General features: G+C 44.4%; 1 protein-coding gene across 1 annotated transcript in view; it reads right to left on the bottom strand.

The window, feature by feature from the left end:
- Positions 1-151: 151 nt before the first annotated feature.
- Positions 152-18,423, bottom strand: part of kat6b (K(lysine) acetyltransferase 6B) — a gene marked incomplete in the record, with an annotated part of 21,870 nt that continues 3,598 nt past the window's right edge. Inside the window, 15 exon segments of the mRNA XM_035665291.1 lie at positions 152-4,279; positions 4,410-4,701; positions 5,578-5,856; positions 6,286-6,445; positions 6,739-6,970; positions 8,519-8,612; positions 9,234-9,395; positions 9,530-9,671; positions 9,793-9,905; positions 10,756-10,877; positions 11,989-12,944; positions 13,737-13,866; positions 14,366-14,447; positions 14,644-14,759; positions 16,182-16,290. Of these exon segments, the coding sequence (XP_035521184.1) occupies positions 1,908-4,279; positions 4,410-4,701; positions 5,578-5,856; positions 6,286-6,445; positions 6,739-6,970; positions 8,519-8,612; positions 9,234-9,395; positions 9,530-9,671; positions 9,793-9,905; positions 10,756-10,877; positions 11,989-12,944; positions 13,737-13,866; positions 14,366-14,447; positions 14,644-14,759; positions 16,182-16,290 (5,361 nt within the window).

Consider the following 18,423-nt stretch of genomic DNA (forward strand, 5'->3'; position numbering starts at 1 on the left):
TTTTTTAAACTTCTTTTTATTTTAAAATACTTTTCTGCAGAGAAAACGGCTGCCTGGATTACCACGAATTCAAAATCTATCATTGCATTCTCATTCTGTGACACGCCTCAGGCTAGTAAATGTTTTTAAAATTAAAAGGAGAACAATCAAGTACATGGTCAATCATAATTTATTCTTATGCTAAAATGTACAGCATTTTAAGTAACTGACAAAAGGAGAAAAGTCATAAATACAAGAATGTCATTCTGTCCAATTTTTGTGCACATAGCCAGGTATTTCCCCCCTGTTCTCACCAGCAACTCTGTACAGGTACAAAGGCTACAAAAGAGCAATATAAACAAAAACACAAGTACAAGTTGCGTTTTACATGCAATCCATTAGCTTAGTTTGGTCTATTCACAGGCTCTATTCTTCTACACTTCGGTAAAATATAAATCCAACATTTTATAAAGATAGAAAACAAATCTACAGATGGAATGAAAACGTAGCTTTAAAGGCATTATGTAAAATATCAACTTTGGAGTAAATTTATATTTTCTTTATTGTTATTCATCGTTATAATCATTTAGTTCTTTTAAATTCTGCCACACTTCTGGACATTTTGAAATGTTTTAGAATTTTCAGGGTACAAACACTGAGATATGCTTTGTTATTTTGACAGAAATCAGTCTGCTTTATTAAACAGAAAGCTGCCTCAAGGAGATCTGTTACAAAAGACTTCAGAATTATACATACATAGCAATAAAACCTCTCAAACCGAACAGAAAACAGGACTAAGTTTACATTTTTTTACATTATTAGAATTAACAAAATATAGTTTCATCTTTTCCCCTGCGAAGGGAAACCTAATAAAGGCCAGATATCTTTAAAATGGCTTGCTATTAAGCACAACACTTGTACAGTACTACTCAATGCACTGTCACTAACAGAGACTGAAGCATGCTAGTTGTCACTTTACAAAATAAGTACAATAATTTAAATATACAAAGGCATGAGTATAGTACAAACTAATTGTCAGCACTGTTAGACAGGTACACTGAACAGGTTCAAACAGCCACTAACTCCACTTGTAGCAGGCACATTAAATGGCTTCATTTGAGGCTGCTACACGACTGCAAGACCACTGATGAAATCTCTACCTCTGAGCTCTGAACCCGCCTGCTCTAAAGACACATCAGAGACACTAACACTAATTAAATAGATTCTCATCGTAATGATGTAAGGCTTCCCATTTGGAGAAACAAAAATACTTTTTAACATTAGCTTCAAAGTTTACTCACTGATGAAAACGTTTGCATTCTTTCCAAGTGCTGCTGCTGGTTTTTAAGTAATAAACAAAAAGACACCAAAAAAAAAAAAAAAAAAGAAAAGGCCAGATCAGTGCATCTTTAACAGCAAAATGCACGTGAGAAGAGACAGCTCAGTCCTGCGGGGAGTTACCGCCGGATGAAAGGCCCTTTCAGGGACTGCTTGGACATGCCTGTGTTCATGTAACCATGGTGACCAGCTGGAGTATACACCATGTTGCCATGTGGTGGAGCCTGCATGGGCTGCTGGGGGTATGGCTGTGTTCCCATCATTCCCATCTGCATAGAGTACTGGGGTGACTGGTTCATATAGGCATGGTTGCCATGGTAGCCACTGTTCATCATGGGCTGGCTCATGCTGTAGCCGTTCATGGCGTTGAGGGAGGGCATGTTCATGGAGTTGACATTGTAGGCTGGTGCCGGCATGATGTTCACGCTCATGTTCATGCGCGGCATGGTGGCCAGCGTCCTCGACGGCGCCTGCATGGCCACAGTCTGCGGCGGCCGGGCGTACATCTGCTGCTGGTGGTGCGACAGCGGGGCCGACTTGGAGCGTGCGGAGATGTGACTCTTGGAGGCCATTTGGGGCTGGATTCGGTGCTATGTCGGGATGCCCATGTTGCGCTGTAGCATCATGGTTGGCGTGGAGCTGAGATTGGGGGGCGGGGTCATGGTGGCCTGCACCTGTGGGTTGGGCACTCGGTGTGGGGTCTGGGACAAGGAGACCAGGCTGGAGTGCTGAGATGACAGCGAAGGGGTGTTTGCATAAGATGTGATGGGGTGTGAGGCCGAGTGGTTGAAAGGCAGCGAGTGAGGGTGTTCTATGAACGTGTTGGTGAACTGCTGCAGTTTGGCCAGGCTGAGGCCCGACGACTGAGAGTAGTGCCCACTGCCGTACTCCCCCTGGTGGTTGATCCGCTCATAGAGGGTGAAGTTTGGGTTGCCGGATTCAGGAATGTCTGCCAGCTGCATGGTGGTGGTGAAGTTGGTGGGTATGGCACACTGTGCCATTGGCTGCTGCTGGCTGTGCTGACTGTGTTGATTGTGAAGGCTGTGCTGAGCGTGCTGATTGTGCTGGCTGAGCTGATTGTGCTGCAGGTGGTGATTGTGGTGGTGACTATGCTGGTTGTGGGGATTGTGTTGACTGTGCTGGCTTAGCTGATTGTGTGGACCGTGCTGATTGTGTTGGCTGTGCTGATTGTGTGGGCCGTGCCTGCTGTGGGAGTTGTGTTGACTGTGTTGGCTGTGCTGGCTGCGCTGGCTGTGTTGGCTGTGCTGGCTGTGCTGACTGTTGCTGGGAGGCCTCTCCACCACCACGCAGCCCTGTGGCGACTTGACGTTGCAGTGCGGCGGCGAGCTCAGGCTGTTCTGCTGAATCATCCCGCAGCTGCCGGGGTTGACGGCAGCCATTTGCTGGCTCACGGCACAGCTGCTCTGGGCCAGGCCACTAGGGGGGATGCTGCCATAGGAGCAGCTGTTCTGGGAGGGGCCTGCCCCACAGATGCTGCCCCCCATGGTTGAGTCGTAGCTGCTGGGGTTCTCGTAGTTCTCTGTGGTGCTCTCGATGCTGCCCAGATCGCTGAAGCCGCTGTCCACCACCTGCTGCGAGTGATCCGACACCGACGGCACATCCATCATGGGGCTCGTCTCCATGTTGTGGAGCGAGGGCACGGAGATGGCACTGTGGTCCGGACTGATCTGAGTGTAGCCGCTCTCCAGGATGGAGACAGCCGGGCTGTTAACGGAGCGTACCGACTGGCTGGGATGGGACTGCGCGGAGGAAAGGGGACTGCTGTGGTCTGACTGGGGGCAGTCATCCAGCGAGGTGAGCTGGGGGCTCTGGGCCACATGAGTGTAGGTCTGCAGGCTCCTGCAGGGCTCCTGGCTCTCCACACAGTCCTGGAAAACATTCTCCCGCTCAGTCTCCTGTGTCAGGGACTGAACAGCTTGGGCCGTCTCTGAGTCGATCTCTGCGCAGATCGGAGGATCCTCCCCCAGCACGGGACTGAGTGTGGGCCTCTCTGCGGGCTGAGGAGGTTGGTGATCCGGACAAGGACTGGGCGTGCTCTCTTCCTCTGACTCAGAGTCTACAGGGTTGTCAGAGTCTACAGCTGCTACTGAAGCGACTGCTACTGCTTCAGGTGGTGGTGTTGCTACTGACGTTTCTGTCACTGCCTCCTGGATGCTTTCTGTGGCGGTAGCTGGTTCCTCTTCACTACACGGTACTGTAGAAACCTGCTGACTCAACTCAGAGTCATTGTCTTCTTTTGGATCTAAAAAAGGTGGGGTGCATTCAGGCATTTCTTTCGAACTCTGTTCCAACTCTGCTTTGCTGCACTCGGGCTCTGCTGTCTTGCTGTCATCTTCATCGTCTGCATCCTGATCCTCTATTTGAGTCCTCTGCTCGTCCTCCTCCTCCTCTTCTTCTTCCTCATTGTCATTCTCCAGTGATACAGCACCCACTGTGCTGTGTTCCACATCTTTGGCTGGGGAGTCCTGCCCGTGTTCACTCTCTTGCCGGTCATCTTCAGGCGGCTCTGGGGACTCGCCTCTGTCCTCAGGCCTCGGGGACATGGCGCCAGGAGAGGCGGCAGGTGAGCACACCGGAGAAGCCACTGGCGATCCTTCAGGGGAGCTCGACTTATGCGAGCCGTGGTCGGCAGGACTTGGGGGCTCAGAGGGGAGCCTCTCCAGCGTTATGTCTGGACTAGCCGAGCCTCTGCCTGCTTTGCTGCCCTCGTCTGCACTGACAACATCCTGGTCTGGTTCCCCTTTCGCTTCTTCAGTCTGAATGTGGTGCTGCTCTGCCTCCATTGGGGTTTCAGGGGGTGTGTACAGATTGAGCTTGAAGCCCATCTTTCGCTCATTCTTTAGCCTCCATTTAGGAGGACCACGTTTTACTCCTTTCGGCCAGCCTTTCTTCCGTTTCACTGGGCGGGGTCTGCTGGGTCTCTTAGAGAGGACGTCAGCTCCTACGGATAAAAAACAAAACAAACTTTACTGTTTTGCCAGAGATAAAGAACAATCTGCTAGACAAACATTTCCTAAGAAATAATTTAGTGAAGAGTAGATTTTGTTTTACATCAGTCAAGGTGCAAATACCTTCATTCCAGTGTTCAAGATTGTCTTTTTGTGCATTTTTATCCAGCCTCGGGCGACCTCTTCTGCGTTTCATTGGTGTAATCGGTGTCTTTTCCTCCCGTTCCTCCTCCTCTTCTTCTTCCTCCATATCGCCCACTCTGCAGGTGCGCTTCAGCAGGGGCATAGGCCGCTCATCTTCTGAGTTATCGAACGGCTCATTCAGCACCTCAGTTGTCTCAGAGATGGTTTCTGTTGTAACACTGCTGTTTATTCTCTTTCTTTTACGCCCTCTCTTCTTGAGCACAATGGTTCTCTGAAACACAGATAAAAGAAGAGCCAATGAAAACAGAATAAAACCTCCATCAGAGTAGAGCAGTTTTGTAAAGACTGAAAACTAGGGCACTAGGTGGATGACCTCCATGAGGATATAGCAGAAATTCATTCAGGCTTTTGTGCTAAATGTAAAATGTTAAAACCACACTGTGAGACTAAATGTTTGAGCAATGCAGCCTGGTGTGGAAAACCACAAATGAGACAGGCAGAATAAGCAGAAACCACAGTCTATATTTTACATTCTCCAGTTGTTTCCCACCGGCTGCCTACGACTCAACCGCTCCACTCTACAAAATCCTTCACAAGAAGAATGTGAAATCAATACTGTAACTAATGCACTAAATAAACTCCAACAGCCAGTGTCGTTCTTTCCTGGTTTCCATACCGATTCGTTCAAAAGGTCTCTCTGACATCATGCACCCGGCTGTAATATTATCTCCAGCACAAGGGGGCAGTGCCATATAGACAGAACAGATGTGAGAAGCACAGTGGAGGGCAGTAAATTAAGCATGACCATTGACAATAGTACAAGGTTTAGCCTGCACAGTCTCGACACCGGCAGTGAAAACACAATCTATTATCTACAGCTGCAGGCGCACGGGGAGGCTGCAGATGACAGGAGGAAGCCACTGAACCCTCCACTGAATTCATGAATATTTATCAAACCTTTCCATCTCACCAGAGTACACAACATAGTCCCTAATGAAGGAAAATATCTAATGATGTACATTCAATTCCACGTTGTCCTAGACTATAACTCCAGATAATCCATGAGATAATCCCACCGGGGAGAACAGCTGCAGAAGAAGAAGAAGAAGAAGAAGCATGATTCACATCAACAAACAATAAAAATCACCTTTCTCTTGGCTGCAAGCATTGCGTGGGCTTTTGTTAGGATAGGTGGTGAGCCATCGGAGTCGTCGTCGTCGTCGTCGTCGTCGTCGGCTTCGTCGTCACTCACTTCCTGCGCCTGCTGGATGCGCCTGGTCCAGGACAGCGCTGGGCGGCGTTCGTAGGTCCTGTAGGGAACCTTGCAGTGGACCTTGGTGAGAGGTTGCCTGCTACCGTGAGTCATCATGTAGCCCTCTCTCTCCTCCTTCTCCCAGCAACTGGCCTGCTCTTTCAGCCGCTCAGCCTGGTAATTAAACAGACAAGACGCATTATCTCTGGGAAAGGCGCACGCACGGCTCCAACATCTGAGCAATGAGGCTAATGGGAAAACAAGAGATTGGAATTAACATCATGACAAATGAATCACTGCAGGTTTCTCCCGATAATAAGAACAGCGTCCTGACTGGATGTTTGCCCGTCATGGAGGAAACATTTCCGTTAAGCAAGCGTGGAAAGATTTGCATTTCCTGGAATATTCAGCACTATCAATTATGTAGTGAACTGATTTAGGGCAATTTTGCACAACATTAGATCCCTGCTGCCAGTGAGAATGCTTTCCCCATTAATAGTGTCTATTTGAACTCTCCAGCTAATCAAACAAACATCCAATAATAGCATTGTAGGCAAGTGTAAACAAATAACTAGAGTCTCCTGATTAAACGAGGAAACCTACATCCATCTCTGCCTCCCTCTCCTCCTCAGACAGCACAGCGTTGAGAGTGGTGGAAGGTGTCCAGCGCAGAGCATCGGGGTCTACCTCATTCCGACGTGGGTTAGCCCTCAGGCTCTCCATGTGCCTCTGGATCAATCGCTCTCTTCTGATCAACACAATCCTAGGTCAGAGTGAGAAAAGCCTGTGAGTTCATGTGGACAACAGAGAGAAGCAGTAGCCGGGGTAGACAGACGGTAGACAGAAGGTGATGTGTGGTTAAATACGAGCACAAAGACGAGCTCTTTGGGACAGCAGGTGCTCCGTGTCCTTGGGGGTGCTTAACCTGACTTACTTCTGTCAATATTCAGCGGCATTAATGGATATGCTGTTAAAAATACCCACTGGCCTGGATAAGTCAGACAGCATGCAGAAGCGGCGGCACAGGCTGAAGGAGACTGCGGCTCGGAAACTGACCTGCCATCCTGTCTGTCAATCATGCCGAGCTGCTGGAGAGTAGCGGCGATGTCATGTGGACACATCCCAGTGGCCCTGCTTATTCCTTTAACACTGATGTGTTTATCTGGGTGCTTATAAAGGTACTCCAGTATGACACTTTTCCAATATGCCAGGTAGGATAAGCGACCCAGATCTGACAGCGGTTTCTCCGGGGAGCCGGCTTGTCCTTCTTGCCTGGTGAGAAGGTAACCTAAAAAGACAAGATTCAAACAAAAACAAAATGCTTTAGTCAAGCTAGAGGTTGCTGCTGGGTTATTTCAGATTGCAATTCAGTCCCTACACCCCCTTCCTTTATGGATTACATATTCATGTAAGGATGTGACACCAAACGCTGGTTGGGATTTCACCTTCAAATAGTATAAAGAGAGGCAAGGCAATCAGTTTTCCTCTCCTTCAACCTCTGTCAGAAGCTATGATACATGCTGGCAAGGGCAACAAAGGAGGTTGAAAGAGGGGAGTAAAGAGGAAACAAAGCGACAGAGCGAAACAGAGAAGCAGCTGGATGTCATTGCTCACAAGAGACTGCACTTAGGAGAGATAACGAACAAGAAAAAAACCTAATACTAATATGTATCTGTGTGTAATTAGTTTTATAGCAGCCCTGTCAAGGGTCATCCATTATGAGCGGCATGAAATTAATTAATGCCTTTTAATGTGCACCCACTACCGAGAACCAAACAAGCAAATCTAATCACCAAACAGTGAACACATAATATTCCAGTAATCATGACAATATTCATTACTGAAGCTAAGAAGAGGAGCCCGTGATAACAAACACTTAGCGATGAATATTCAAATAAATTAATTGAAAAAAGTCATATTTCATTTCGTGTCATTTTACAAGTATATTATCATTAATAAACCAATACAAAAGAGCTACTCAGCGTCCTCTGAATAATGATATGAAAGAGAACATTTTTCACACAGGCACCCACTAATGCTCTGCTCTCAGAGCTACCTGAGACAAAGTGTTCCTCTAATACAATCCAATATAACAGAAAATCTTAATCTAAACAACTTCCAGCTCCAAAGCTACATTTTCCAATAAAGCCTTCAAAGAGCTCAGAACTCAGCTGTGTTCAATCTCCCTTAATCCCTGTCTTTGTTATCAGCACACTCTCAATATCACAGATCCTCTTGCATCTCTGTGTCTCAATGGCTCCCAAAGTGAACAGGAAATCAAATGCTCCATTACCGCCCGCCCACCCCGCACTCGCTCTTTTTCCTTCTCTTCATCGCACACACAAACTCTGCAAAGAGACAACTCTTGAAAACAATAAAACGCCTATAATGAGAAAAAAAAAAACGCCAGCCTAAACACAGAAATCCACTCAAGGCAGCAACTGTTTTCATAAGTGGACCGCAAGGCTTTAAATATTGTATGTGTTGCATTTACTGGGCTAAAACATAAAAGCCGTATCTACACCTCATCACAAGTCAAGGAGAGAAATGGGGGCTTTTTCTATGAAAAAGCTCTTCAGGCGATGCTTGGGTGAAATACTATTGGCCGTCACATAATATATGCAGCCAGAATGTAATGTTTCTCGCTCCTAATCTTCTGTGATTGCCTAAGCACTGTACATGAATGCTCTTGATTAGGCTACTTCAAAGCCTTAACCAAATAACAGCACCTTGCCACAAGCTACAAATTCACCCCTTAATCTGAAAGTGTTTGTGAAGACCAATGAAAAAAAAAAAAAACTCAGTTCAGTGGTCTAAAAAGCATTAAGGAACTTACTGAAATCAATAAGGAACCTTCCAAATCCTTGCCTTTGGTACTGAGGCATGATCATTATGCAGGAGACATTGTACTTCTGCTGGCAAAGCTTTTCCTGAGGGAAGGAGAAACAGATCAAGTATGTCAGAGCTCTGCTGAAGCTGGCAATTTACTGCACCTGCCACTGTCCTTGTCTAAAGCTGTGCACACGCACACACACGCACACACACCACACACACGCACACACACCACACACACACACCACATACACACACAAGGTGATAAGCTTTCACTTAAAAGTTTCACACTGTATCTGAATTATGGCTTCAACAAATGATAATTATCTTTTTGATGGTTAATCTGTCACTTTTTTTGGGGGGATTATTCGATTAATCGTTACGAATAATAATGAAAAATATGCCTCAGTTTGCCAGAACCCAAAATTTGCTTTACAAATTGAAGATGAGAAGTCCAAAGCCTACGGATAATCAATTTACAACGATGTAAAACAGACTAAATCAGCAAATCCTCACACTTTAGGAGCTGTAACTGACAAATGTTTGGCATTCTTGCTTTACTAATCCATTAATCAACTCATCGTTTACTTTGAATACGTTAAATCAACGTTACAAGAAATGGACAAATAACAGTAAAGTCTTACTGTATCAGTATCCCACATTTAAAAATGATGTGCGGTATTCCTTCATTTCCCATATAATCACTCTGTAATTCTTACCTTGGAGAAATAGCCCACAAGATGACAGCCTTTCTCATCATTCTTTGTAAGTATGTAGAAGAGGAAAGGCTCCACATCATAATACAAGGTCTTGTGATCCAGGAAAAGCTTGGCTAACAGGCAGAGGTTTTGGCAGAATAGTTTGCTGACATTTCCATCAACCTAAACACGGAATAAAAAGAGCAAGAGGACACTGTTCAAACAGTTCCCATTTTTCCCTCCTCCTCCCAGAACCCATTCAGTGGAATCTCATGCAGCATACAGTTATTGCTTTATTGCTGTAAAGGGAAGCTGACCTCAAATACGGAAAGGTCGTCCTTTCTGTATATTTCATTGGCTGGCGGGTGGAACCAGCCACACTTCTTTGTGTGTCTCTGGAGAATGTTTTTGCTTCTCATGTACTTCAGACAGAACTCGCACAGATAAAGCTTTTGTAATCTGATGAAGACAAAAGGGAGAGCTGCAGTTTGTACTTCAGTGACATTGGAATAAACATTGAAAGAAAACTCCAGTTACAAAAGAAACCAGCATTATTTGTCATGTAAAAAAAGCACATTACCTTGAATATTCAGGCGGGTAAGGCGACGAGTACCAGGTTTGAATCTCATACTTTCCAAATTCAATGATGGCAGGGCATCGCATGGAGTCTGTGTTCATCAGAGATCCAGTTCTCTGTGAAAAGATTGAATCAAAGCAAATGGATAAATGTGGTGACCCAGATAATTCAGTTTTACACTGTCTCTAATCACCAGTCCATAAAATGCTACTGTGACAAAATTCTCAAATAAAGATTGTGGTTCAAAGCTCCGATTTCTCAGTGAAAGATAAATGAAAACTGACCAAAATCTACTTAAGATATAATCTTTAAGCCCCCGCTGACATATGGGTTAGCTTCTGATCCACTAGCTTTCACAATAGCACCACATTAAAAAACACGGGATGAACAAACGTTTGTCTCATGGTACACTAAAACCTTAAGAGTACATATTGTAAATCAAGGTAATGCTGAAACCCCTTTTAATATATTAGTTTTATCCTTTTCATACACCTCTACCCTTAACACATCACTGAGGATGATTGGGACAATATTTAGAAAAACCAGACTAAGACTACAAAGTCCTGTTGGAGAAAGTCCTATTGGAAGAACTTAATTTGATATTTGTAACCCCAAAATCATTCAACAAAACAAATTTGAACATTTTTTAGATTTTCTGGGCTTATCCTTTAATTTTGTCATACTGGATAAAGATTGCTAATGGGATAATTTAATTATTATGGAAGTTAACTGCTCTTTTATTACATTATACTTAAGTAAAATATTCAAATGTATGAATATCTCTTTAAAATACGCAGATATGTCTGCGGGTAAACTTAAATCTTATCTTCACTAAACTTTATCTTAAGAATACAATCTGATGTAAATAAACTGTGCTTATGAGATACAAATATCAATAAAAATAACATTTTAAACTGCTCAGCTAAGCCTAACTATTCCAGTTGATGTTTAAGATGTTTTTCTGACCTGCACGGAGACTTCCTGCACATGCATGAACGTCTCGATGTCCTCCTCTGTGACGTGGTCTCTGGACATGGCTGCAAAGTCAGCTCGGGCCTCCTGCTTCACACGCAGCTCCCCGTTGTGGCCTGTTACAGGCACAATAACACGACATCAACACATCAGATAGCACATCAGCACAGACCTGTTTGAAGCAGCCTTGGCTGAATAATCTCATAAATGCATTCTATGCAAATGTGCTTATACTGTGAGTTCTGCTGCTGAGCCTATTTGAGGCCGTGTCTCTGAGGAATTTCATAATGTATCATCTTTGCATGTTTATATGAAAATCCCTAATGTAATGAAGTGAAACTAAATCACTCTAATTGCGTAACTGCTTTCATGTGCTTAGTCATCTACCAAGACAGCTTCCCATGAATGAAGAAGCAGATGCAGTGAAGGGAGCGAGTGTCGACATGAAAAGCAACTGATGTTGGAAAGCAGGCAGTAATTTTATGAAAGACATCAACACCATGACTTAACCACCAAAACAAAAACCCATTACAAGTGGACGTGACGTGTCATTACCATAGTTATGAAAATGTGCTGCTCGGGTAAGTAGTGTTTGTGCAGTATACTGTTTAGAACTGCCTGAAACATACATCCATTTGTTTTTCCTACGTGTTATTTTTTTTAAACTGTGACTCCACTCCTGAAGACAGTGAAATGTAAGGGTTACTGCACTTGTGGCTATAATCATCATGTCAGCTCTGAGTCAACTTGGGTGGGTGAATCACTGGGTTGTATGTGTCTAATGACCGCTGGAAGTGAGGTTGAGTGGAGACAGAGATTTCAAGAGTGAGGGTGGGATGAGGAAGAGCGCTGATGTGACTACAGCCTCTACTGGGTAGTGATCACAATGTGAAGCACTACTGCAGAGGGTCAAGGACAGAGCAAGGAGCAACATGAGGGAGTTAGTGGGCCATGCACTATGACAAAAGCCAACGGGCGAGAGGATGGAAGCCACGTAAACTCCGCAGCCAAGTCAAAACGCAACGAAACTGGGTTAAGAAACTAAAAGAATTCAAATTAGGCAGAAGATTAGTAGTCTGTTAGAATGTTGAGGGTGTCTTCTCAAAAGAAAAAGATCATCTCTAGTCTGGAAAAAAATAACTGCGAGTGTCAAGCTTTAAAAAAATAAAGAAGAAGCTTAAAGGTGTGGAGACGCAGGTCTTGGCTGGAGTTTCAAGCCTTGCTTACCATGATTATTCTCAGGCTTAATTCTTCCATCTGTCAAGTCTCCCTTTCCTGGTGAGGGGGCTCCCTTCTGAGGGCTCACTTTATACCTCAGCCTGCCTAGTGTCCTGTGCTTTTTAAGGAAGGGGTTACGTTTGAAATGACTGACCATCTTAAATGGGTGTCCTCTGGGTCGGCCTGGCCCAGCAGATGTGGAGTGTAACCTATTTTTATTAAACTCATTCTTTCCAAGGCGCTGGGGCCCCGTTTTGGACGCATGGGGTGAATCCTGCTTATGGTGCATGCGCTTAGGCGGCGCGTAGCAAGGTAGTCTCTTTTTCCGCGACTGTCCCTGAGTAGTATAAATGTGAGAGAGTCCGTCAAATAGTCCCTTAAGTTGGCTGCTATTGCAGAGACTACTCAGGGAAGGAACACTAGACTGGCTGGAGGAGCTCTGTGGTGAGTTAGCAGAGGTGGAGCTGCTGGACACGTGGGAGGGGGGACTAAGTCCCGGCAACGTGGGACCGGGAGGAAGTGCAGAGGGCGTTATCTTTTGAGTGGCGTCAACAGCAAAGGCAAACGGCTCTGGTGGCTTGGACAGTTTGGGCAGACCCTTGTCTCTAGAGCCTAAATGTGTAGCGGGCGACTCTACGGCTACAGCTCGCGAGCGACGGCCCACGGGGGAAGGGGTAAAGAATTTGGAAAGCCCATCGATAAGCCCTTTGGTTTTCTTGTTAACGGTGAGTGTAGCTGGGGTGGAGGTGGGCGTGAGGGGGGGAGTGGTGGTGGGGGTGGAAGTGGTGAATTGGGTGGCGTCGACCGCACAACAGGGGTCTGCAACAGCCAATCTGTCTCTGGCGTCCTTCACAGATGCAGCATGACCAGATGAAGGTGTGGAACAGACGGTAATCTTTTGACCCCTACCAGGTGACCCCCTTCCTCCAAGTGCTACCATGGAGCCGTCACCACTGGTTACAGACCTGCCAAGACAAGAAAAACAACGTCTATTGTACAATGTAAAAAGTAAAAAAGTAACATTCAACTCAAATACTGTACCTATACTTAACTTTAATTTACATTTCATGCTATTTAAACTTCTACTCCACTAGTACTTTTCACTCCGCTGCATTTATCCGACATTTGCTGCGACTTGCTGGTTACTTCGGAGATTAAGATCGTACAGACGAAGCATGTGATCGACTTCTAAAATATGATGCGATGTTAAAAATCAACTTACCAGAAATATATAAACTTAGCTTTACCTCAACAGCTACAATATTAAAGTGCTGCTTACACATTCGTGCATTAATTATACATTATCCAAGAATAATGAATACTTTTACTTTTGATACTTAAAATACTTATAATCCACCACTGCGCACTGTACACAAGATCTTTTAGAGTTTATTTTTAAGTGTTTACTGGGAGCAGTCGACACATTCACATCCAAAAAAAACTATTTACCTATTTTTTTTGTTATTATTCTCTTATAATTCCAGTTTGTTACAGCTTGGGTCCTAGTTTAGCACCATAATCTAATGACAACATTGTGCTCACTAAAGTAATTGCGCAGTTCTGGAAACACACAACAACGGTATGTTAAACTTCAACCTGAAAAACTGTGATCGACAGTTTGGATAATAATTTTACTGTTAAGATAAGCTGGGGGTTTGTTTATACTGTGAATTCCCCGTCTGACTTTTAGCAATATCACCACTTTAACTATCTTTAACAAAACAAAACTGCTAATATTCACATTACTGCACACGTACATTCTTTGTTTGAGCTTATTTCTGGGCCTTCCGATTGGCTTTGCATATCGACGTTTGATCTGATCGGCTTTCTTGTGCAGCAGTTTCTTCCCATTCTCCTTCGGCCTGCAGACTTGGCAGATCCAGGTTCCTGGAGGGTGTCCAAAAACAGAGTATCGTTTGGGTGGGTTCATCAATTCAGAGGACATACAGTACATTCATTTGAAACATTTCCTTTAATACCGAGAGCTGGCGAGCTTCCCACCAGCTCACAATGACACTCAATTACTCAGCACAATGCGAAAATCCATAAGAAAAACATTGGGTCAATTCTGCGTCCAGTGAAATAGACTTCATGTCAGCCTGTTGAGCAAAGCTATGTGACTTGTATGAATCGCCAGCCAAATGTTCTACTACAGTACGTGCGCCATCGTTACAAGCCTCGCTGTAGGGTCAGCACTGTAATCCAGAGATAGCAAATCTCCCCGGGGACGCTGAAATAATTTGATATGCATGCAAAGCTCCTAATAAGCCACCGCTGCCTCTCTGTGTGCTGAGTGACAGGCCCCGAACGGCCGCGTGTGAAGAGAAAGGCTTTGAAATGACAGCAGAGAGGGAAACGGAGAAGCCAGACAGTGTAAACACCTCACCTTTTGGCATTCTTGAAAGCGGCGGGTCGCAGCACTCCATGTGAAAGCCCCGATCACACGAATCGCAGAACAGCATCTCGTCCTGAAAGGGAACAGCAGGCATGTGTAAGGGACGTCCCCGTTGCGTACATGTAACACCCTTCGTCATTTAAAGTCTTTTGGAAAACTAAGCCCCAAAAAACGTGAAGAGAGGCTTTTACAAATCTGCGGAAAAACCAACAAATCCTCCGAGCCAACAACAGTGAAAACGGTTAAGATGTATGCGACGTTATACTTACGGCATTTTTCCCCTGTATTCGACAGGAGCTGCAGGTTTTGCATTCGATACACTGCCATCGTAATCTCTTCACATTTGAGGTTAATTCGGGGGAAAACTTCAGACATGACGGATGCCCTTCAGAAGCAATCGAAAATGCACATTAGCACATTTCTTTTCTAGAGCTTTCTCATTTATTCACACAGTAAGGTTAAATATTAACACATTACCTCATCAAAAACAATGGTGTGCCTGTATGTCCGCAACACTTTTTTGTCCCCCCCTGCCACAGGTTGTGTCTAAAAACAGTATGATCAAACATCTGAGCCGCTAATTACAGATAATTTGATCTTAATGAGGCAGAAACAGTAGCAGCACTCGTTCTAATGGAAGCCGATCCATGAAAGTCATGTAAAAGCTCGCCTTCTCCCTCACCCGGCTCCCTCTCATGGTTGTAAAACAGCTGTTTTACAGTGAGAGCACAATTTGTGTACACTACGAGCGGTTAATGAAAACCACCTCGACGCTACTTAGTCAAATTCGAGCTATAAAAATGTCACCGGGAGAACAATTCCTTACGGCATTTAAAATAATTGTTCAAACATAAATGACTCCTTGGCGGAGGTAATTTTACGGGGGGTTAGCAGTTTTGTCTGGAACAAAAGAACAGTAAAGGAAATGCCACCCGTCTGCAGCGGGGAAAGGGTTGATCTTTGATCCGCTGTGCCGGGTGCGCTCTATAAGAAGAATCTGAACTGAGAGAAAATGACTCGGGTGATTTCAGATTCTAACGGCCACTTATGGAGCATCTGCCCTTCTTGAGCCCACTGAGGGTTGCAGGCAATTTGGATCCGTCCAGCCACTCAATCTGAACATTGTTCTTCCATTAAATCCCTTAAAGGGAAGTGAAAAATGCAGACATCTGCCAAACGGATGCTGAGAACTGCTGTTACCAGAGTCGGGTGGTGTGATAGTATGCTGCGTTTGATGTGGGATGATGGATATTTGTCAATACTAACAGATTTTTCTATAACCTTTATACAAAGGGAGCTTTGATGTGGTTGTAGAAGCGTATTGTGGGCAATTCTGCGAATCAATGAGCAGGAATACTCAATGAAAACATTACATTAGCAGGAATTGCATGTAGTGATTATGTACAATTATTTTTTCTTTTGCTGTAGTTATAGAAATATTCTGCCAACTGAATTTCCAGATAGACTATATCACGCTAAAACAGAGTCTAAATACTGTTCTACTGTTAACAATACATACATAATATCATAACAATATCATAACAATAACTCTACAACAACTAAATGAATGATTCCAAACTAATTTAAGTTAAAAAACTAAACTTTGAGGAGTTTTCGTCTGGTTTAACGGAGAACATTGCACTGAACACAAGTTTTATTACTTCACATGGGGTTTTTTTCATGCCATGTTTTGACTTTTTGATCACATGTCCTACCTCTTTCCCCTCACACAGGCTCCCACTGTTGCTTGTGTCCAGACTACAGTATGTTACATCCAAAAACTGAAGCGTTACACGAGTCGACTTACCACTGCTCCCACAGTCTGCACAGGACAGCAGCTCTTCTGGCCGCTTGTCCCGGTTTGACTCTTTCGTTCCAAGACAGAAACTGCATATTGGGATGGGGTCAACGCGGAGCTGGGTGGGAACACAAACAGAGACAAACTGTTTAAAAACAGAGAAACGGGCAGAGCGCCGGTTTGTTTTCAGACATTTTATCCGGTCAGGATTTCTTGAGATCACTGTAGACACATTGTTGGTTAAAACCGGCGTGAGATTTAACGAAACAGCCACAAAAATATGAAGACGTAGACGTGTAAGAGAAAAAAAGAGTTCTCACAGACTTGAAATGAATAATAAATGAATCTCATCCTCAGAGATATGCTGCGTTTGAGATCCACCTCCTTTATCCATTACATCTGAACGGGTAAGTGATCTTAGTAATCATAGTTTAAGGGCTTAATCCAATTCTTAAAGCTTGCACTCCAGTCTGAAAGGATTAACCAGCATGTAATCAAATTACCTCGATAATAAAACATGTTCTCGTTGTTACCGCCGTGATCCGCTGTAAACGTTGCAAGTCTCAGAACAAACGGCTCATTTAAAGGCTTACGGTTTAAGTTCAGAAGAAGTGGAATACGAGCTGAAGGTTGAAGAGGATTCGCCCATTGATCACCTAGAACGAAAAGAGGAAACTGGGGAAGACTTAGTGTCGTCTCTTCATAAAAAACAGTCAAAACTGAACCAACCTCAGGCTGAAGTCGCGAACTCAGACTGACTTGAGGAGCATCGAGCGAACTGCTGCCTCCTTCTCTGCTCGAGAGGAAGTTCTTAACGGAGAATAACGCTCGCAGGGTGTGACCGCAAACAACCCACCTCATCATCGGTTCACACACTGAGGCCTTGTCAATGGACTGGAGCTTTGAAGGCCACTCTAGGGATGATCGTAATTAGGTCCTGGTTTCTGTGACGCAGATCGGCATCCTGACCTCAACCAAATCTATCGGTCCCGACCTCCTCCTGACCTCCAGCTGAATTAAGGGAGATATCGTTTGTTTTTTTTTCCTTTCATCCGTCGACAAACGTCACTTCAACCTGCCAACAGCGTCCAAATGAAGCAAAGGATGCAGTGGGGATTTGGTCACTGTTCCTGACTGCTCTATCAATTAGTTGTTACGGTGAGAGATCAATGATTACTCTATTTTCCAACCTGCCAGGTCAATATTTGAAAGCCGGCTGCTGGCATTAGACTGCTGCTCTCACTGTGATTATGGACATAAAAACACTGAAATGCTACTGTGTGATGAGGCTCCACCTGTAGGACATGAGAGGCAATCAGTGGATTTTAATTGTCTCGTGTTATGGAAAGTATTAACTAGTGCTGGAAAAATAGTCAGTTAACGCAATAGTTATGAGAATTGTTTGCGTTTATAAAGCTAAAAGGCCAAACGATGCAGACGCAGACGAGCGGTACTTCTCTAGACTAAAAGGAACAACTGTAAAAAAGATAAATCAATAATGAGAACAAGCATTAGTCGCAGCCCTACGTGTGATTTCCACCCGATGTTTTAAGTTTGAAGCACGCGGTCCGTCAATTTAAGGCTCATCAAAGTTCACGTTCACTCAGAGGAGAGATAAATGGACAAATGGCTTTTTTCATTCTGCATTATCACTGCTGAACGATGCAGTCGACAGCATCTGAAAACAAGGCCTCAGTGTTATTACTTAAGAGTTATCGCTTCTTGTTCATGTAGGAAAAGTGCACGTGTGTCGTTTTTATTTCGCAGCCTGTCGAGGTTAAATCACCGAGTAAACAGTTTTCTTAAAGGCCTTGAGAAAAACTCTGATATTCGACTAATGATCATTATAAATATGATTTCTGAGCGTAAGCAAAAATGAATGTAAAGAGCTTGAAATTAATAAGACATCAGTGCTAATATGCAGCCTGTGCATACTGCTGACGAAATGCTCAACGTCCTCGCTTCATAACATCGTCTCCACTGACTGAGAGGTCTAATCCAGGAACTGGAGAATTAATTTCCATCAGGAATATTCCTGGGCCTGGTGATTAAAACCGAGAGCAATTCGCACTCTGAAGAAATGTGAAAACAGAGAAGCAAACACAGCCGAAGAAGAGATGCTGGTGATTTACTCGGGGAGTCTAAATTAAGTACATTACAGGAAATTATGCTGCTTCAAAAGAGCAGGCTGTCCTGAGCGAGGGGGTGGGGTCCTATTAGAAAACTGCTGGTAGAGAGAGAGAGAGAGAGA

This window comes from Morone saxatilis, unplaced genomic scaffold (assembly GCF_004916995.1).
Source record: "Morone saxatilis isolate NCDOM2014 unplaced genomic scaffold, NCSU_SB_2.0 Contig1, whole genome shotgun sequence".
NCBI lineage: Eukaryota > Metazoa > Chordata > Actinopteri > Moronidae > Morone > Morone saxatilis.